This window comes from Bactrocera neohumeralis, chromosome 6 (genome assembly GCF_024586455.1).
Source record: "Bactrocera neohumeralis isolate Rockhampton chromosome 6, APGP_CSIRO_Bneo_wtdbg2-racon-allhic-juicebox.fasta_v2, whole genome shotgun sequence".
NCBI lineage: Eukaryota > Metazoa > Arthropoda > Insecta > Diptera > Tephritidae > Bactrocera > Bactrocera neohumeralis.
Window position 1 is genome coordinate 52,056,568 of NC_065923.1, and position 22,273 is coordinate 52,078,840.

Below are 22,273 nucleotides of genomic sequence, written 5' to 3' on the forward strand. Positions count from 1 at the left end.
TGATTTTGTGGAGGGAAGAGGTCGTGTTTTTGCATACAAACTTTGTGCAGCGTAGAAATGTCCCGTTAAATATTTCTCATTCTGATCTAGAATCTAAAAAAAATTAAGAAAATTTCTTGTCTGGTATTAATGACCCACTAAGTATTTCTAGTACTCATTTTGAATAGAATCTTTTTTATTCTGCAAATTTCCTGCAGGATAGTAATGCTTCAATTGGTTTTTATTTATTTTTAATATTTTTTTTATTTCCTTTTTTTTATTTTTTTTTCCGTTAAAGTAATGAGTCAATTTATAATACCAATTTCCTCCAGAGTAGTAATACCACACAATTTTTTTGTTTCATACAAATTTTCTGTAGAATAGTGATGAACCACTAAGTATTTGGAATATTTATTTTGGAATGGATCTTCCTCTGCTTCCCCTAGCGGGTACTGCGTCGAATACTTCCAGAGTTGGGGTCTTTTCATCCATTCGGACGACACGACCTAATCTCTGACTCTTAATACGCTGAACCGTGTCGATGTCGTCGTATATCTTATATAGGTCATCGTTCCATCGAATGCGATATTCGCCCTGGCCAACGAGCAAAGGACCATAAATTTTTCGCAGAACCTTTCTCTGGAAAACTCCTAACGTCGACTCATCAGATGTTGGCATCGTCCATGAATCTGCACCATATAGCCGGACTGGAACAATGAGTGATTTATAGAGTTTGGTTTTTGTTCGTCGAGAGAGGACTTTACTTCACAATTGCCTACTCAGTCCAAAGTAGCACCTATTGGCAAGAGTTATTCTGCGTTGGATTTCCAGGCTGACATTATTGGTGGTGTTGATACTGGTACCAAGATAGACAAAATTTTCAACGACTTCAAAGTTATGACTGACGTGAGAGCCAAGTCGCAAGTGCAACGACTGTTTTTTTGATGACAGGAGATATTTCGTCTTGCCCTCGTTCACCACCAGAACCATTTGCATTGCTTTCTTATCCAGACTGGAGAAAGCAGAACTTCCTCTTTTTCGTGCTGTCAAAATCAAGTTTGAAATCGACGAAAAGGTGGTAGGTGTCGAATTTCTTTTCACGAGTCTTTTCCAAGATTTGGAGGTTCTACAAGAGTTTGCTCCGGTCTGAAACCTTCTGTTTTAGAATTTTCGAGCATCATCCCTGTCGGCCAGCTTGTCAAGCTCTTCGTACTCACGCAGTCTGGCTTCCCTCTTTTTCTGTCTGCAAATGCTTCTCGTTTCCCTCTTCAACTCTCGGTATCTATCCCATCCCGCACGTGTTGTGGTCGATCGTAACGTTGAGAGGTAGGCAGTCTGTTTTCTCTCCGCTGCGACACGGCACTCCTCGGCGTACCAGCTGTTCTTTTGCACTTTCCGAAAACCAATGGTTTCGGTTGCAGCTGTACGTAAGGAATTTGAGATGCCGTCCCACAGTTCCCTTATACCGGGTTGTTGCCGCGTGCTCTCAGAGAGCAGGAGTGCAAGCCGAGTAGAAAATCGTTCGGCTCTCTGTTGTGATTGCAGCTTGTCGACGTCGAAACTTCCTTGTGTTGCTTGTCGTGCGTTTTTTGCTGCACAGAGGCGGGTGCGAATCTTGGCTGCAACAAGATAGTGGTCCGAGTCGATGTTAGGACCCCGGAGATCGCACGCACATCTAAAACACTGGAGACGTGTCTTCCGTCTATCACAACATGATCGATCTGGTTGGTGGCTTTCCGATCCTGAAACAGCCAAGTAGCTTGATGTACCTATTTCTTATGCTGAAATCTTGTACTACATATAACCATATTTCTGGTCCAGCGAAGTCGATCAGCCTCAACCCATTTGGGATGTTTCCTCGTGGAGGCTGAACTTACAACTGCTGTGCCATAAATACCTTCCTTACCCACCCTGGCGTTTAAGTCGCCAAGCACGATTTGGACATCGTAGCGGGGCAGCTCTCATAGGTGCGCTCCAAACTCTCATAGGAGGCATCTTTGGTCACATCGTCTTGAAAAACTTCGCTTTGATGCGGATTGTGGCTAGATGTTCATCCACCGGGGTGAATGACAGTACTCGGCGACGGAGTCTCTCTCGCACTTCGAATCCTACACCGAATTTGCGCGACTTTATATGACCATTGTACTAAATGCCACAAGGACCTGCTCGCCTCAGTCATTGTCCCGTCCATCGCATTTCTTGGACGGCGGTGATGTCAGCCTTCACTCTAACGAGGACATCAACCAGCTGGACAGAGACTGGACATTCCATGTACATGCCTCCACTTACCACGTAAATAGATTTAAATATTTCATCACTGATGAAAAGAATTAAGACGATAGTTGGGAATGGTAAAAATTGTAAAAGTGTTTATTTTATAAAAGTTAAATGATTTAATGTATTATAACAACATAAAAACAAACGTTGAAATGTATAAAATATTCGAATGTATGAGAAACGTTAAAAGTTTGTCTTTACTTCTTCTGGAGCTCAGCCCAAACAGGATAATCTTTAGTTGCTGGAAATACAATGAAGTGCCAAGATATGGAATTCAGATAGATGAGAATTATTGTTGTAAACGTGGGGATTAGACCGGCAACAAACTGTTAAAAGAAAGTGAGATATTATTGATCAGAGAAACTAAAAAAATAATTATATAGGTAAGTTTTGGACGTACCATTTTCTTCCAGCTTATGTTGGCTTGTTCTGCTACAAGGGCGTTAGGTGGCGTACTAATTGGTAAAAGGAAAGCGACACAGCAACCCAGACCAGCTGGATAAACCAAATTTAGTGGATGCGTTTGGGCATTACGTGCCTGAAATGTAGACAGAGATTGAAATGTATATACAGTTGTCCACAAAATAATAGGAGTGCCAATCTGAAAAATGTGTTTGGCTGCATAACTTTTTTAAATCACATGTAAATGACGCGAAACATTAACGGTACACATAACGGGATACTAGCATTAAAATACAAAAAAAAAATTATTGTGATGATTGCTATTCCACTTCTGCTTTGCTAGTTCTGGAAGACACTTGTTGTTGCTTTCCACAAAATAATAGGAGTGTTAGATATTTCGTTTTCAAAATAGTCCTTAACATAAAATATTTTCACAAAATTAGAAAAGTAAGTATAGTTTCATAATCTAGCAGCAATTTAAATTAGTTATTATTTTATTTATTCATTGGGTTTTTCTCCAGTGGGTAGAGGAAATAATTGTACAGAGGAAGAGCGGAAAACGATAAAATAAATTGAGAAAACTAGGAAAAACTTATAAAGAGATCCAAAAAATCGTAAAATGCTCTCCTCAAATGATAGCAAATGACTTAAATTATAGAATTAAAAATGAAACTCGTAGACGAAAGCGCAAAAAATCCACTGCAGACGATCGCAATATAGTACGCTACTGCAAAATGAATCCTCTTGCTTCAGCCTGGAGCATCCATGACGAATTAAATTTGTCAGTTAATACTGAAACTGTTCGTAGGAATTTGGAGCAGAACAAATTATTTGCCATAAGTCCACGAAAAGGACCCCCATTAAAAAAGAAACGCAAGGAAGCCCGCATACAGTTGCAAAAGAGCATGGCTCCTGACCCGCGTTTAAATGGCGAAACATATTGTGGTCAGACGAATCCAAAGTTGAGTTATTTGGTAATATATGCTCTAGGAACTTTGTCCGACGTCCTCCTAACTCAGAATATAATCCCCGGTTTACCATAAAAACCGTTATACATAACGATGCCAAATCAAGGTGCGCGGTCGTTTTTCACATTGTGGTGTTGGCCCAATTCACTTAATTGAAGGCATCATGGACCAAAGGGCATATGTCAAAATATTATATGAGGTAATGTTGACACATGACTCGTGAAATATGCCATTGATTTGGGTATATCAACGGGATAATGACCCTAAACATACTAGCAAGTGCGCAAAAAAATGGTTTAGAGCCAACGGAGTTTAGGTTATGTGGTGACCTGCTCAGTGTCCTGACTTCAACCCTATTGAAAACCTGTGGACAGATATCAAGAAGAAAGTAGAACGGCCCCGTATTACATAAAATACTCCTATTTTTTTGTGGAACTAGTTTTTTAGTTTACTTCATATAAACTGCGATATAAAATTTTTTATGTTTAATTGAAATAGGTGAAATCTGGAAATATTAATAGATCTTTAACAAATTACATTGAGCAAAAATTAAAAAAAAAAAATATTTTTGTTAATGAAAATTAACAATTCGTTTTTCTCATGTGGTCACTCCTATTTTTTTGTGGACAACTGTATATACATATATATGGAAGTTATATTATCAATAGTGGGAGATATCCAATTTTTAAGATGAAGCAAGGTTAGATTTAATTAGATTATGCTGGCCGGCTGCCACGCCATACATAACCCCACAGCTTCTTAGTAATGCCAAAACATTTTGACGTACAGTATTTGTCACACAGGACGTCAAGGTTTTTTGCGAACTTTAAGAGCGACTGGATATCTATGTTTGATACTTCATCTAGTCCTTGAACTGCGAAACTTCTAAATATTGAAGACGAGTTCTAGATAATGATGAACAGAGGTATAGGAAGTGTTCCAGCGTCTCTCTCATACCTACGTCTCTGCATTTTCTGCCCGTGCGAGTAAAAAGCTATCGAGTTTTTCTACGGGACTCTTGCACATGATCCTGGTGATTCTGCGTTTCCATTTCACCCTGATCCGCCTGTCAGCCCTTTCAGAAATTTTATTGCATATCGTTTTAAGTGACTAACGTTTTCTTTTACTTGATCGGTATCCAAACTGATGGCACTTTTGGAAATCTCATCAGCTATTTCGTTTCCCGGAACTCCTTTGTGGCCTGGCACCCAGTTATACTAGTATGATTGCAGCCAGCATAATAAAGCGTGAGGGTATATGGTATAATTTGTACATCCCTGCTTATGGAGTTATTACCGAAGGTTCTTATAGAGAATTCACCTAACACAGCCAAAGTCGATTTGTGTTAGATTGTTAAGCAGAGAATAGCGAGCCTTTGTATTCGCTCCAACGATTTTCTGTATGAAATTTTGCTGACAGTCGTACACCACATCAGAGTACCGTAAAGCAATATTGGCTTGACTACCGCTGTGTAAAACCAGTGCATGGAGCCAGGTGCTAGGCCGCATGCAGGCCCTAACATTCTCTTATATTTACATTTCCTTACATTTCCACATCATTTTGCTATCCAAAAATACCCAGGTATTTGGTAAGCTACTTAATTATTTATCAATCCCGGGATTCTTCTTCATTTTAATGTCCGAACCATCGAACTCGAGTCTTCATAAAAACGTGCGAAGAACGCATCCAACAGTTTCAGCTCTGCTGCTCTCCATTTTTTCTCGCGTAATCTCTCTAAGAGGGTTGCTTCTGTCAATAAGTGGTAGGATTAAATGCATCTTTTATCTTGGCTATATCGCAGGCAATCGCCACCACCCTGGCTTTGGCTGTAACCAACCTTTCCTCCTTCTCCTTTGTCCGGTTAGACTTGCATCTAAGCTTTACGTGGACTTTCACCACCGCTTTATAGGTTGCTTTTGTTTCCAACCCCACCTTACTCGGTTTTGCCCTCGGTCTAGTCTTTACCATTGGCATCACCTGGAGAGCGCCAACGCTTTCGAAGTTTGAGTCTTCATGGACTGTAGCACCTCTATGTTGGAAAGCGAATTTGGCAGTGGTAGTACAACCGCTGTGAACTGCTCCCTACGCAGCACCAGCAGGTGAGGCAACAAGTAAACTCACTGTGCCATAATACGCTTTAGGGTCGTCTGTCAAGATTGTGATTCTGACTGCAGCTGTTCTTTAGAACTTCCCTGAGAGGAACGTCACCTCAAAGCATTTGTTGAAGTCTGTCTTCGGGGGTTTGACAGTCAATTCAATTGTAAGAGCTCTTGCAGGAACTCACTACAACCATATTGTTTGAGCAGAAAACGCTTGTGCAAAGTTGGAAACCAAAATTTGATTGTCCTAATTACAGTCGTCAATCATATGTCTAGTTTTAGATTTAGACCTCATGGCAAGCATATAACCGTAATATTTTTTTTTTAATGTTCTTTACTTACAATTTCAGCTATAATTGGTACAACGATATTGCACACGCCCGTATTCAAAGTAAATGTCGTTAAAAATGCCGAAACCAAAAGAGAAAATAACTGTAAAGCCGGTAATGGTAATCCACTGAATGCGGACACTTTATCAGCAAGCCACAGAGACAACCCAGACTCTATAAATGTTTTTGAGAGCGCGAACCCGCTACCTGGAAATGTAAAACAGCAAGAGTATCAAAGATGCACCAAAGATTTTTATATACATATATCTGTTATATATATAAAAATATATATGTATATAGGTTATAAATATACCTAGTACAAAAACGATCCCCCAAGGGAAATTGTTATTAACGTATTTCCATGACAGTAAAGGTTTCTCAGCGCTGGGGGGAAATGGACCTAATAATGAGGAAGTATAACTGGTTTCAGTAGAAAGCTATGAATATTTTACAATTTACCCTTGCCGCAGCAGAATTTGAAAAAGGTATACCTTGCTGGAAAATAAAAGAGCATTACGACCACGGCAATCATTGGGGTAGCTCCTTTAATAAAACTGAAACGAAATGGAAAACATAAATTACACAGAAACAAATATTAAAATTTCGAAATATTGAATTTCGTAGATTGGGCGTGATTATGGTTAGAGCATTGCAATCAATATTCACCTACCGAGAAGCATATATACCAAGTCTCATCTAAATACTTATCTAAATTTATTTGTAAAACAAGGGTATCTCATAATGCTCTAGGCGCTCGCTACGGTAGCAGCGAAGCCATATTTTCACAGAGCTCTAACTAGTTAGAGATTGTGTGTCTTTAGTTTGGATGGCATAACGTTATATAAGACTGACAGAGATGGCGCATCAAGTGAAATCCATGCGTATGGCAACAAATTTTGGCCGGGCTTTACTGTCCCAGTTGCCTGGATATGATGGGATAAAATGATTTCCGCACTTCTTTTTGACGCTTTTGAGAGACTAGGCTTGTAGCATCTTGACTATCACTTGGAAGTTTATTTCTCTCACTCACTTTTATAATAACCTTACTCTTCTTCTTCTTAATTAGCGTAGACACCGCTTACGCGATTATAGCCGAGTTAACAACAGCGCGCCAGTCGTTTCTTCTTTTCGCTACGTGGCGCCAATTGGATATTCCAAGCGTCCTTCTCCACTTGGTTCTTCCAACGGAGTGGAGGTCTTCCTCTTCCTGTGCTTCCCCCGGCGGGTACTGCGTCGAATACTTTCAGAGCTGGAGTGTTTTCGTCCATCCGGACAACATAACCTAGCCAGCGTAGCCGCTGTCTTTTAATTCGCTGAACTATGTCAATGTCGTCGTATAACTCGTACAGCTCATCGTTCCATCGAATGCGATATTCGCCGTTGCCAACGTGCAAAGGACCTTACAGCTTCCGCAGAACCTTTCTCTTGAAAATTCGTATCGTCGACTCATCGGTTGCTGGCATCGTCCAAGCCTCTGCACCATATAGCAGGAGGGGAATTATGAGCGACTTATAGAGTTTAGCTTTTGTTCGTCGAGAGAGGACTTTACTTTTTTCGAAGTAGCACCTGTTGGCAAGAGCAATTCTGCGTTGGATTCCCAGGCTGACATTCTTGGTGGTGTTAATACTGGTTCCTAAATAGACGAAATTATCTACAACTTCAAAGTTATGACTTTCAACAGTGACGTGAGAGCCAAGTCGCGAGTGCGACGACTGTTTGTTTGATGACAGGAGATATTTCGTCTTGCCCTCGTTCACTGCCAGACCCATTTTCTGTGCTTCCTAGTCCTAGTCAATATCATCGGCATACGCCAGCAGCTGTACACTCTTATAGAAGATGGTACCTTCTCTATTTAGTTCTGCAGCTCGAACTATATTCTCCAGAAGCAGGTTGAAGAAGTGAACCTTACTCACCCTTTCTTATTCATAGGATCAGCCCATCCCGTTATAATTCCAGGTGATTGAAATGTAAGCAAAAATATCATGAGTATAGATACTATAGCAACTTGAATTTCATGAATGCTCATCGGGCCCATATCCTCGAATTTCTGTTTAACTGCAGTCGTAACTTCGTTAGAACTTTTTGTGAAGCTAGAAAGTGCTGCACCGGTCACACTTTTGGGACGACAAAGACCAAAATGGGTAATTAAAAGTGTGAAGTACAAGAGCACTAAGGCTACTAGCACCCAAGGAATATTGTATGCCAACGCTTTGGGAAAGTCAATGATGTCCGTGGCATTCACAAATAAGCTGAAAGTAAAGTAAAAATTAAAATAAGAACGATTAAATTAATCATAAAGTGCAACAACAACTCTAATTCACAATCAATAATGTAAAGAAATCTTGGTAAACCCCCGTGAAAAGAGGATCAAGGCGGTGTATCCTGTTCGTCGATTTCAAAGCTGCTTTTGGCAGCACGGAAAGAAGCTGCCTTTATACCGCTATGTGTGAATTTGGTATTCCCGTAAAACTAATACGGCTGTGTTAACTGACTTTGAGCAATACCAAAAGCTTCATCAAGATTAGGAAGGACTTAATCTACTGTTGGAGAAAATAATTCGATCTGCATAGCTGAACTAGGAAAGTACAATAAGAATAATAATAAGAGTGTACAGCTGCTAGCATACGCCGACGATATTGATATTATTAGCCTGAACAACCGATCAAACAAACAGTGGTCGCAATCGTGACTTGGCTCCCATATTGAAAATATGACACAACATCGAAGTCATAGATAATTTCGTCCATTTTGGAACCAGCCTAGAAAACCTACGCAGAATAACTCTTGCCAACAGGAGCTACTTCGGACTGAGTATGCAATTGAGAAGTAAACTCCTCTCTTGACGAACAAAGTCCAAACCAAAGGCATGAACGTTGACAACATCTGATGATGGCATAGATCATGGATCAATTTTAAGCTTCATTACAGATCACCTGCCACACCCTCGGCCCATGTTAAAGCGGCTCATATTTTGCGTAACATTACATAATATGATTTCAGAAGATGTTAAATGTAAACTTTGTGACATTACGCTTAATACCTAATTGCCTAATTGAATTCTGTTGGAACTTATGACCTTAAAACCATGACCAAAACCATTTTTTCTCCATTTCTAGGCTTCAAGCAATACTTACTTTTCATATAGACCCTTTGTTGCTATATTTGTGGAAGTACCAATTAATGATGCACAGCCACCAATCGTTGCCGAATAACATACTGCCAAGTAATAGCCAGTGGCGATATGTGAGGACTCTCTATTCCTGTACAAAAAAGTTTGGTTGTCAAGAAATTATCAACCGATTTACCAACTAATCCTACATACTCTTCGTCTTGTTCAGGCTTTTTGTCCTCCTTAATCTTTAGCCCGCCCTAAGAACGTATAGAATTCTTAAATCTTGTAGAGTTTCAACGTAATCTGGCCAACTTACCGCCTCGAATTCGTCGAGCACGGCTTTTACTAGGGGCAACATCATTGCCGTAGTGATTGTGTTCTGCATCCACATCGAGAAAAATCCGGTAGTCAATATGAGAGTAAGGATAATGCTGTGAAGAAAATTTGGATTCTAAGAGATTTCGAGTTGTATGGTTCATCATACTTACCGTTTGGGACTAACTCCCAGCATTGTTAATAAACCGAGCGCCACACGTTTACCCAAATTGCTGGATTCGATGCTTAGGCCCACAATAGCGCCTCCTATGAAAATCGCTAACGGTACCGTGAAGTACTGTTTACACGTCGGAGTTGAATCCTGAAAAAAGTATAAAAAATGTTGTCTATGTACCATGCTTGCAAGGAGCACTGCGATTTTGAGAGTTCTTACCATAAGGCCCAGAAATGGCAGCAATACAAATGGCAACAAACCGGTCACTTGTAACGGTACAGCAGTTGTTAACCAATAAATGGACATGAGGGAAAATACATATAGGCAACGTAAGGGCTACAAAAGTAAACATACAAACATCTAAATGGTCAGACCCAAACTCTTGATAAAAGCAAAGTTTACCCTTTCATATGCTGGTATTATGATTGGCAGTAATAGAATTGGTGCCACAATTAGTACAATGCCTCGCCAATGGAATTTGCATAAGTGGCCATACATTCGTGGACAAGAATTCTCTTTTCTGTAAGAAGCGCAGTATTATACCTGTAAAGCTTACTTAAAACTCTTTGTGCACTTACTCGTCTTCCATGATTAAAATGCCGACGTATTACGAAACTGTGTGGACTGTTTAACAAATTGTACGCGTTTCCTTTATTTCAAATTCAGTTTTCTTATTCAACAAAAGTCACAAATAGAAAATCATTGTGTTCTTATTCATTTTGGTAAAGTAGAAAACAGTGTTTGAAAACTTATTTTTCTTAGTTCCAAATTTTCCAACATTCCTAACATATAGTATGAGCCGTGTATCAGTGACTTAGCACGACTCTGCTCTTTCTTACCTTACGCAACAACCTCGTAGATCCATTTGTGGCTTTAGATTGTTCTACTACATCGGGATTTGTTTCAGTAAGTCCAATAATACTCATGGATCGTTGCCATATACTTTTGATATCAGTATTAGACATATGTACATATACACTTTTAAAAAGTGAAACAATAGCTTTGATAATAAATACTTATGACTTAGACTGTTTAGAGTTGGTGTGTCTGATATAATTTTACTGCCGTTCCAATCAGATGGACCGGTTTTCGTGGCAACCGTTCGTTCACCTTCGCTCGGGCACGGAAGAGAAGATTGCAGCATGTAATATCTTCTTCACGCTTGGTCCCGTAAATTTATGCCGACGGATATCAGAAGACCCTTCTAAATTCATACAAGAAGGAAAACATTAATTGAGAAATCCGAGGCACTACAAACAACCCCTACTCAAATACAATCATTTTACATCGAGTCGAAAAAATGCAGATAGGGAATGTTTATTATCATTCGAAAGAATATTCTTTTGCATTTATTTTTTGGAGATTGTCTCTTTCAAATGTTGGTCGCAGCTGCTCAGATGGTCAATACGTTGAGTCCAATTTTGATGACTCGTTTGAGCATTTCGCCAAGTAACAGGCAAATGACAAACGTGATGTTTTGCTTCAAGGCTTGAGTCGAAGCGGGATTGTCCGCATAGACCTCAAACATTATCGAAGGAATCGTTCGAATATCATTTTTACACAAGCTGTATTTTGTACGCTTTCAATTTAAAATCTCAATGTAAACTGCGCCAAGTCGTTCCATACGTCAGTCCGAGGTGCTGCAAACAACGCCAAGTCGACTCTCCACTGTCTTCGTGTATGTACACTCTCAGCTACCGCTGTTAAAATTTCTTCACTGCGTGAATGCTGGATCTCAAGATGGGTAATGGTGTTACGAATAGTATGCTCAGTAGAGCGATTATGTTGACCATAAGTTGAGCGAATCACGAAACACATTATTTACAGAAAGTGAATTTTCGTAACAAAGTGAATTTTCGTAACCAAAAGCCACCCTTGCTCTGGTGATAAACGTCCTGATGAAGGAACTCGAGGAACGGACACCGTCTGTATCCTCACTTAAGGGAACCTAAATGTGATAATCAAGTGTGCAGAAATGAGTTGTTTAGTCATTCATCCAAATAAAACTAAGAGACAAGATGTTTCTCTCCCCTCACTGCGAGGCTCCAATATCCAATCTGTGGACAGAGTTAAGTACTTTTAGCTTATCCTGAAGAAGAGGTTAGGTCTCTCACCTAGAGGTTTCGAACTCAATGAAAACGTCGGTTTTTTGGGGTTATTGTCTTCTTACCATTAGTAAGGTTCATCACGCCATAGTGGTAGATGTTCTGACTGTACACAATTACTCCACTTGCAGTAAGGCTACACATTTTATCGGTTGTAAATTGTCAAAGCTGAATGAAGGAGCGGGAGGTGGAATCATCCAGAAATTTTCTTCTCAACTGTCTGACGAAGGTTGAAACATATTTCTAGGCAGACCTTTTACGAAGCTGTGAAAGTTTCTGGTACTAATATTAGCCACCTTAACAAATTTGTGATAAGCTCCAAACGCTTCGTCGATCTAAAAGGGTATGGTCATTTACATCTTGGAGTTTTGAAAATCACATAGTACGAGCGATTGCTGGTGGAGCTCTTCGTTACCTGTGGTGCGAGGATCAGCACTACGACATAACCTAACCTAAGCTATTGCATTTTCTAACATACAAAAGTCAATGATTCACATAAGTTTATTTGTGGAATATATCAAGAGTTTTAGAATGAAGCCTTTTCATTTTCCAGTATTTTTTGTTCTTCTATTATATTTATATGAATAATTCACTTCCTCGTTTGAAAAGCTGGCGCCAATTGGAAACACAATATATTAGTTAATTTGGTTTTTTTCTCTGATAATAGCGAATTAAAATATTGGCGATGTAATTCAGATATAGGAACCCTATATATCCCATTTCGCAAGCAGTTTGACCAAAAGGTTTTGACCATCTTGGATAGGTGCTTCTTGAGACTTGACAAATTATGTTCTTTTTCTTCTTTACTGGCGTAGACACCGCTTACGCGATTATAGCCGAGTTAACAACAGCGCGCCAGGCGTTTCTTCTTTTCGCTACGTGGTGCCAATTGGATATTCCAAGCGAAGCCAGGTCCTTCTCCACCTGGTCCTTCCAACGGAGAGGAGGTCTTCCTCTTCCTCTTCCTCTGCTTCCCCCGGCGGGTACTGCGTCGAATACTTTCATTTTCATTTTTCGTCCATTCGGACAACATGACCTAGCCAGCGTAGCCGCTGTCTCTTAACCAACGCGCAAAGGACCATAAATCTTTCACAGAACCTTTCTCTTGAAAACTCGTAACGTCGACTCATCAGTTGTTATCATCGTCCAAGCCTCTGCACCATATAGCAAGACGGGTAGGTAGGTGTGCAGTAGGGTGGGTCGATTCCGGACTTTTTTCGATTCGGGATTTCTAATAGTGCGGAAAAGTTGCCTTAGTACTTCCTGATTCCAATGCAACTTTTTGTTTTGAGATAGGATTGCATCTTCAACCCCAACTCCGGCCTTGAAATTTCGGAAATTCGCCTAAAATCGTGAAATTGTCTACCTAGCGCCTGAAATACGCTTCTCATGGCAAAATGTATAAAACAAAAGATATTTGTCACGTCATTTGCTACCGAATCGAAAAAATGGTATATGTGCAGCCCTGTTATCTATCGGGGCACTTGATGTGTCATTTTGTAGTAGAACTCCTGTATCTGCTATTACGTTTCACCTTCTCTCTCAAACCATTTTGAGGTTTGGATACGAGTGGAAATCCATTCAAGGTTTGGTGCTTGATGGATTCCAAGTGTTTTATGTCGGATCTGTGCTAGAGCTGGGCATTTGGAGAGAAAGTGAAAAATTGTTTCCTTGTTCCCTGCTACTCCGCCGCCTCGGCAGATGTCGTTGTAGGGCATACCCATTTTGGACGCATGTTACTCAAATAACCAGTGCCCTGTTGTGGTAGCTGTTGCTCTGTAGATACTTTTTCTTGACCTATTTAATAAGTCGTTGGTTCTTTTCCTGTCATATGTTGGCCATAATTGTTTAGTTATGACGCATGTTGTAATGTTTTTCCACCTGTTATTTGCAACTTGTTGAAATTGTCTATTGATCTCTCGCCTCGGATTCGTTGAGGAAGGCTCCTGCCTTTGCCAACTCGTCTGCTTCTTCGTTACCGAAATTGTTCCTGTGTCTAGTTGGAGCTTGTCTTTAATTGAGCTTAGTGCTCTCTTGTAGTTGTGAACTATACTGGAATTTGTCATGGGTGAAAACAAGGCCAGGAGCGCTGCTTGGCTATCCGTAAATATAGTTGCCTTATGTATATTCTCGTGGTTTTCTAATAGAACTTCGCAGGCTTTTTCTATGCCTAGTACTTCTCCTTGGAAGATGCTAGCCGATTTCGGTAGACGTATAGAGAGAGATATGCCTAAATCAGCGGATAATACCCCCGTCCCTACTCCGCAGTCCATTTTGGACCCATTCTCGTCTAGATGGTATCCTCACCTGGAAGTGCCTATTTAAATGTAGCTTGGGGAGAATGTAGTCTGATTTATTAATGGTGAGCTTGTTTAGGATTACACTATGTCCGTAGTTCTGCTGTTTCCAACCACCCAATTCTGGTATTCTTATAGCAGAATATGCTGCTGTTTTGTGAATAAAAATGTCCATGGGTAGTTGATCCAGGACCACATTGAGCGCATCAGTCGGACATGACCTGATTGCACCAGTAACCCCCGCACATGATGTTCTTTGTATTCCATTTAATTTTCTAATGTTGTATTGTTTGTTTAGCGCTGGCCACCATACCAGAGCTCCATATGTAAGTATTGGTCTTATGACAGCCGTATACATCCACATGATTATACTTGGATTGAGGCCCCAATTCTTGCTGACGATTCTCTTACAAGTATAGTAGGCCATGTATGCTTTATTTATTCTTTTTTCTATATTTATTTTCGAGGACAGTTTGTTATCAATCTCCACCCCCAAGTATTTTGCTGTGGGGGATAGAGTGAGTGTCGTGCCGTTTAGTACCGAAGTTGAAACTGAGGGATTTTGGTTCTGCTTGTGAATAGCATCAGTTCTGTTTTGTTCGGGTTAACTCCTAGTCCATTGTTCTTAGCCCACAGGTTTAACCTAATAATCTCGCTGACTGTTGAAGGAAACATGCCTGATACCAACAACACTATGTCGTCTGCATACGCTACTGCTTTCACTCCTCCTCCGTTTAGTTGGAGGAGTATTTCGTTCAGCGCTACAACCCATGGAAGAGGAGAGAGGACCCCCCTTGAGGCGTCCCTCTACTCACATAACTTGTTTGTATTGCAGCGCCGTTTGAAGGTATGATCTTCCTATTCTCAAGCATCAATAGTATCCATCTGCACACAGTGTCATCTATGCCACCATGTGCCAGTGAATTAATTATAACATTTACTTCTATGTTATTGAAGGCGCCCTCTATGTCTAGAAAAGCAGCCATGGTGTATTGTTTGTGGTGTAGTGATTTTTCCATTGCACTTATCACCTCGTGAAGGGTTGATCGGCCCTTTATGTACGCATGTTGGGACTTCGATAACTTCTCCGCCATTATTGTTCTTACGTGTGAATCTATTAACTTTTGTAGTACCTTCAGCATAAAGGAGGTAAGGCTTATAGGTCTAAAATCCTTGGCATTCTCGTGTGTTCTTCTGCCTGGTTTTGGAAGGAACACAACTTTACTTCTTTTCCAACTTCTTGGGATGTAAGATAGTTGAATGCTAGCTTTGTATATATTTTCAAGCCTTTGAACCATTAGTTCTACCAGTTTTTGCAACATTATGGGCATAATTCCGTCAGGACCTGCCGCTTTAAATGGTACAAAACTATTTATGGAATATTTGATTTTGCTTTTGTCTACTATTTGGCTTCGATAATCAGCTGCGTTTAAAGGTGGTTCTGGTTGAACCCTCGTTGAAAGTGTTTGCTGACTCCCGGGGAAGTGCGTTGTAATTAGTACCTCCAGAGACTCTTTTGCCGAGGAAGTCCAAACTCTTCCCTCCGCCCTAATGTAGGCAGTATTAATATGATCTTTGGAAAGCATTTTGCTCAACCTAGCAGTTTCTCTGCAACTTTCTATCGATGTGCAGAAGGATCGCCATGAGACGTTTTTAGCTTTCCTGACTGCTTTTTTGTATCTTTTCATAATATCTTTATATGGCTGCCAGATTTTGGTTCTAAAACTCTAATTGAAAGCTTTCCTTAGTTGTGTTCTCAAATTCTTCAGTTCATTGTTCCACCAAGGAAGAGACTTTCTCTTTTTCAGAACTGTTAGCGGAGTGGATTTATTGAATGTTGTGGTTAAGATTTTTTCCAACTTCTTTACTTCTGTATCTAGTTCCTGAGGGTTTCTATACTCTTATTGCCTCACTTTTCAAGGCGATTTTGTTGCTATACTGGTAAATTTTTCCCACGCTGTTCTTCTAGGGTTCCGATATGTGAGAGGAGCACTGTATTTCTCGCGGATGGTGAAGAGTATCCAGGAGTGATCCGACATGGAAGGCTCATGAGACACCCTCCAGTTATCCACAAGGAGACTGTCTGTGTCCGGTGATAGCGTGAGGTCCAGTACTTCCTCCCACCCCGGAAACCTATCAGAGCTTGGGAAAATAAAGGTTGGCTAATCGCCCTTGTTGCATATACTTAGATTACTATTTAGAATATATGTAGCTATAGCAAGACGAAAATAATGAGTGATTTATAGAGTTTGGTTTTTATTCGTCGAGAGAGGACTTTACTTCTCAATTGCCTACTCAGTCCGAAGTAGCACCCGTTGGCAAGAGTTATCCTGCGTTGGATTACCAGGCTGACATTGCTGGTGGTGTTTATACTGGTTCCTAAATAGACGAAATTATCTACAACTTCAAAGTTATGACTGTCAACTGTGACGTGAGAGCCAAGTCGCGAGTGCGACGACTGTTTGTTTGATGACAGGAGATATTTCGTCTAGTCCTCGTTCACTGCCAGATCCATTTGCTTTGCTTCCTTGTCCAGTCTGGAGAAAGCAGAACTAACGGCGCGGGTGTTGAGGCCGATGATATCAATATCATCGGCATACGCCAGCAGCTGTACACTCTTATAGAAGATGGTACCTTCTCTATTTAGTTCTGCAGCTTGAACTATTTTCTCCAGAAGAAGGTTGAAGAAGTCGCACGATAGGGAATCGCCTTGTCTGAAACGTCATTTGGTATCGAACGGCTCGGAAGGGTCCTTCCCGATCCTGACGGAGCTTTTGGTGTTGCTCAACGTCAGTTTACACAGCCGTATTAGTTTTGCGGGGATACCAAATTCAGACATCGCGGCATAAAGTCAGCTCCTTTTCTTGTTGTCGAAAGCAGCTTTGAAATCGACGAAGAGGTGGTGTGTGTCGATTCTCCTTTCACGGGTATTTTCCAAGATTTGGCGCATGGTGAATATCTGGTCGGTTGTTGATTTGCCAGGTCTAAAGCCACACTGATAAGGTCCAATCAGTTTGTTGACGATGGGCTTTAATCTTTCAATCAATACGCTCGATAGAACCTTATACGCGATGTTGAGGAGGCTTTTCCCACGATAGCTGGCGCAGATTGTGGGATCTTCCTTTTTGTGATAAGGGCAGAGCACACTTAAATTCCAATCGTTGGACATGCTTTCGTCCGACCATATTGTACAAAGAAGCTGATGCATGTTCCTTATCAGTTCTTCGCCGCCGTGTTTGAATAGCTCGGCCGGCAATCCATCGGCACCCGCTGCTTTGTTGTTCTTCAGGCGAGTAATTGCTATTCGAAATTATGTTAGAAGACATAAATCGGACAAAAAGCTAAAATACTTACTATTATTCTTGGCAACGTTCAAAGACAATCGGGAAGACTTTTTAAACTAATTTGTGATCTTAATCAAGGAAACGCACGTTAAAAGTTACGGGAGATCAAGCACCTGTTAAGAGCACTACTTTTTTGGTGAAGCCCAAAGTAAACACATCTAAGCTTAGCCCAACAGTGAACAATGTCGGTATGTACACAGTTTCATAATTTTCTATAACGTTGGAATGAAATTTATTTTATGTTCTGGTTTTCGCAGATTTTGAGGGTCTTGAAAAATCAGTATTTGGAAAACATATAAAATCAAATTTTTTTCTTATTTGCATGCGAAGTAACTCAGGTAAATTTGGTGAATTTCGAAGTCGGCTTTGCGGCCAAAGAGGCAAACAAATATTTGAGTTCCACTTGTCGCTGGGTTCACGTACTTACCTGGCACACTTCCATACAATGATAGTCACTAGCATACATCGTGGTGAGTAGACCAAAATGCTGGTAAAATGCAGATGGCTGCATCTACGTTGTAGATTCTACAAAGAGAAGATGTGTGAGCGCACACACACCTTTAAACATGCATACATGCATATTTATACAAACACATATGAGAGGACACCTTTTTATGCATGAGCAACGTTGTCAGCATATTTGCAGGTAATATGTTGGAAACATGTGTATGAACATGTGTATGTACTATATATGTGTATGTATGTATATGCTGAAAATCAAGTGCATTCTTTTGAAAAAGGGGTTACAGTGTTCGTACACGGTTTAAGTAATAAAAATGCTCAAATTATATGTATATACAGTATACATGCGATGGTTTCAAATAAATGTTATGATTTTTAGATGCTAGATTTGTTTTTTGCCATAAAGGGTAAATATGAGATCCTGAATTTTTTTTATTTTCTATCTTTTTATATCAGAAATAAGGCCGGAAGTCTGAACCAGGGACCTTATTAAATAACAACTGTTGGCGTTTGTCCAATCCACTGACACAAACAACTTCAAACGAGTCTTCGTTAGTTCTACCATATCAAAATCGAATAATAAATGTCGATACGGAAGGTCTTAACTCAACAAACAGTGCTCTCTGGCCGCTGTCTAACACTACAACCCGTCTCAGCTTTATTTAAGATTCGATTATACTGGCCGGCTGTCACGTCATACATAGGCCTGCTTAGTAATGCCAAATGGAGGTCCAGTTTAGTTCGAAAGAAAGTATACTTTTAGCGCTTTGGCTCTGTCCTTAATGGGTTCAACACATTTGATGGACTAAAATTTTATTTCATAAATCGCTTCTAAACATGTTAATAGTACGGTACTTAAGTGGTTATTAAAAATTTGACGAAGGAGCTGTACGACTGAAACTTTAAACGCAGTTTTCTCAAAACTGTGTTTTTCAAACTTTCCTCCGTCGTATCTCAAAAACGACTTGACCGCCTGACTTGAAACTTGAATGGAATGATCTATTATTAATCAAAAATTGTCCAATTTCGATTTTTTATAGCAAACAAACAAAAAAAAGAAACGAAAAATTAGCAACTTTCTTTCAAATGTCAACCGATGTTAGGTGGTAGTGTTCAGAGAGCTGTTACTCAAGTTTTACGCAATTTTTTAGCCTAAAATTTATATTAATACTGTCAAAATGTTAATAAGTAATAACAAATTCTATCTATTTACTGGTCGTAGAAAAAAATCCCTCAAAAACAGGCCGTCACATAGACTCCCTTAAGGCATTTTATTTCACCCGGATCCGTCTGTCAACCCCGTCGAAAATTTCACTTGTATTCTTTTTAGCGATGACACTTCTGGCAGTCTCAGAAATCTGGAAACCAGTATACGAGTATAAGCAGCCGCTCTACGGCGGTTCGGTGACTTTCGCTGACGTCATACTATGGGAGATTTTTGCCTTAATTATCGCTTGCTATCGACGATATATTACTTTTTATATTGTAAAAATTTGTCTAAAACCCATACATTGAAGGCGAATGTTATTGAAGATTTCGGTGACGATTGTGAAAAGTAAGTTGTTAGCCGCTAAAAAGATACCACAGTCATAAGTTAAATTAGTCTAAGTCGACTTAGTATGTTAATAGGCTGAATAAATAATTCTAACCGAATTTCATCAGATTTAACTAAAAAATTCGATGTCATATTTTCCTAAAACTGCCCACTGTACAATCATGCTGCGTTGCATTTTCGCTTGTTGTTGCTGCTTAAGGTGTTCAATTGGAGTTCAATGGTGTAGATATGATACCTGCACTTACTTGCTGTTGTTTTGGTGTGACTATTGGTGAATGTATTGGTAGATTTGTGTATATGGGTTTTCGATAGTATTAGTACAAACTCAGCTCAGCGCCAATTCGGCGCTCTGAAGCTCAGTGGTTTTGACAGCAGCAGCATATTTTCAATAAATATTTCCACCACACTGCGCTATGGCAACGGAGGGTGGAGAGAATCACACCTTGCTGCAATTTATTGTTGTTGTTTTGTTTTCTTGTTTCCACCACTGGCGGGCTATTGAACGTGGGTTATGACGTTACTGCGCATGATTCTAGCTTTTGTTGTTGGTTTCTTTGTGTGTGCAGGTGTATGGGTGTATGTGCGTGTGTATAGCATGCAAGGTGTCGCTCAAAACTGGATTTGAGCAACAGCCTCTTAGTACAGCACAAAACTGGTTGCTGGCGCTCTCAGGAAGCAAAAGCCACCACCAAGAAGCAAACAATTTTCCACGGAGGTTTTTGCTTTCCACTTCTTTGTTTTGTTTCGTTTCCATAATCTTACCACTCGCTGCGCAATCTATCGATTTGGCCAAGCGCTAACCACTGCACAGCCAACAACAATGCCAACAACAACACGGACAACAGCATTGTTTGAGACGTCAGGCTGCGAAGGCAGCAACATGGCTTGTTACTTTGGCTGCTTGGTTCAGTAGTTGGATTGGCGCCGGAGAGCACGCGGATACACGACACAAACGCTTAGTGATTACATGGTTAAACACAGGCACACATATATAAAATACACACATACATATGTGTATATGAATATAACGGGTTCGTAACGCTAAAATATTTATATTTTCGAAATATAATTTACAAAAGTAATTTATTTAAAATATAATTTGAAGTGATTTGCAGTGTGTGGAAGAAAAGTGAGTGTTGAGAAATGTGCTGTGCGGCCAATATTGATTTTATGTTGGCGTAAAGCAGCCGCAGCAGCAGCAAATGGTAATAAAAGTGGTAGTGGCAATAGCAGTGGCAGTGAAACAAGCAAAAGACGAAGCAAAAGAAGAAGCAGGGGCAAAAGAAACAGCCAACGGCAACGAGTAAAGGAAGCCATGGTGAATACGAAGGCACACGGAAAGGCAATATCTACACAAAAAGTGGCTACGCGCTGTGTGTGTTGGCTAAAATTCCAAAAATCGTAAAATCCATAACATAATTTCAAGCAGTGAAAATAGAAAAATTTTTGTATCGTCACAATATACATACATATATACAACAACAACGCATAAATTTTCGAAAGAAATCATAAAATTGTAAAAGAAGTGAAGGTTGTTAGTGCTTTAATTTAGCCGGAGAACGTGCTCTGGGTCCGCAGTGTTAGCCACATTTTTTTGTTGGCTGCTTGGTGCTTGTGTGGAGAGCCGCAGCGCAAAGTCCTGTTTGTGTATTTATATAATCAATATTCTGTGGCAAATCGAAAGTGTGTCTCTTATTGCATGTTTTATTCTATAAAAGTAATAATTATGCCGAAAGGAAATTAAAAAATAAAAATCCGTGTTGATTCGCGTCACACAGCTCATATCCGCATTTTAAAATATTCTAAATTGTTACACCAGTGTACACACAAACACACTCAACGCAGTGATTTGTGCATTTGTGTTTGTGTTTGTCGCTCAGCTGTAGTGGTGTTGGTGTTGAAAGTGTTTCTATCAGTGTCAATTTGCCAACGGTGAGTAGTTATCCTTCCTTATTCATTGCGAATTCGCGGAAATCGTTCTATTTTTACACACAGCGGCATAGATGTGGCGCATAGATACATGCATACACACATGCACACATAGATACTAACAGGCATATACATATGTACATATGTGTGAGTTACAGCTAGAACAAAAAACTGCGATAGCATATTTTTGGTTGGAAAATATTATTTTATGTGCATTGGCAATCAAGTTCAATATTTTCTCTTAAATTCTGTATATACATATGTACATTTGTATCTACATATGTATATACATACAAGTATGTATACATGTATGGATGTGTGTGCTCCTATTTTTACACTTTTGTAGAAAGGGTAAATAGTGAAGGTTAAAGAGTTTTATAGTTCTGTACATGAATTCCAATTCAATTCATTCATTGCCACTTATACCGTGGACAGGGTATTAAGCTTGCAAAGTAGCTTGCAACACTCAGCAGGAAGCATCGGAGATCCTATACAGCGTGGCAGCTTGAGTCGCTTATTCATGTACGTCAATGTACGAAATATCGATCTGAAATTATGCTATATATCCCTTTCCTAATATGCTCTCTCGACAAACAAAAACCAAACTCTATAAGTCACTCATAATTCCCGTCCTGCTGTATGGTGCAGAGTCTTGGACGATGTCAACAACGGATAAGTCGACGTTACGAGTTTTCGATAGAAAAGTTCTGCGAAAGATTTATGGTCCTTTGCGCGTTGGCCACGGCGAATATCGCATTCGATGGAACGATGAGCTTACGAGATATACGACGACATTGACATAGTTCAGCGAATTAAAAGACAGCGGCTACGCTGGCTAGGTCATGTTGTCCGGATGGACGAAAACACTCCAGCTCTGAAAATATTCGACGCAGTACCCGCCGGGGGGAAGCAGAGGAAGACCTCC

At 40.1% G+C, this 22,273-nt stretch overlaps 2 protein-coding genes across 2 annotated transcripts in view; one reads left to right on the top strand and one right to left on the bottom strand.

Annotated features, from left to right (window-relative positions):
• Nucleotides 1-2,425: 2,425 nt before the first annotated feature.
• LOC126762689 (protein I'm not dead yet-like) lies at nt 2,426-11,498 on the bottom strand. The gene is made up of 13 exons (XM_050479622.1): nt 10,235-11,498; nt 10,059-10,176; nt 9,876-9,992; nt 9,655-9,803; nt 9,483-9,597; nt 9,377-9,423; nt 9,189-9,314; nt 7,968-8,303; nt 6,514-6,608; nt 6,368-6,454; nt 6,068-6,261; nt 2,657-2,794; nt 2,426-2,582 (listed from the first exon to the last, which is right to left on the bottom strand). Exons 1-13 carry the CDS (start codon nt 10,243-10,245, stop codon nt 2,454-2,456), a joined length of 1,662 nt encoding a protein of 553 aa, XP_050335579.1. The 5' UTR covers nt 10,246-11,498; the 3' UTR covers nt 2,426-2,453.
• Nucleotides 11,499-20,327: 8,829 nt separating this feature from the next.
• LOC126762675 (mitogen-activated protein kinase kinase kinase 13-B) overlaps nt 20,328-22,273 on the top strand; it is a 34,681-nt gene continuing 32,735 nt past the window's right edge. Inside the window, exon 1 of the mRNA XM_050479591.1 lies at nt 20,328-21,351. The gene's annotated coding sequence lies outside the window, so the exon portion shown is untranslated. The remainder of the gene's footprint in view (nt 21,352-22,273) is intronic.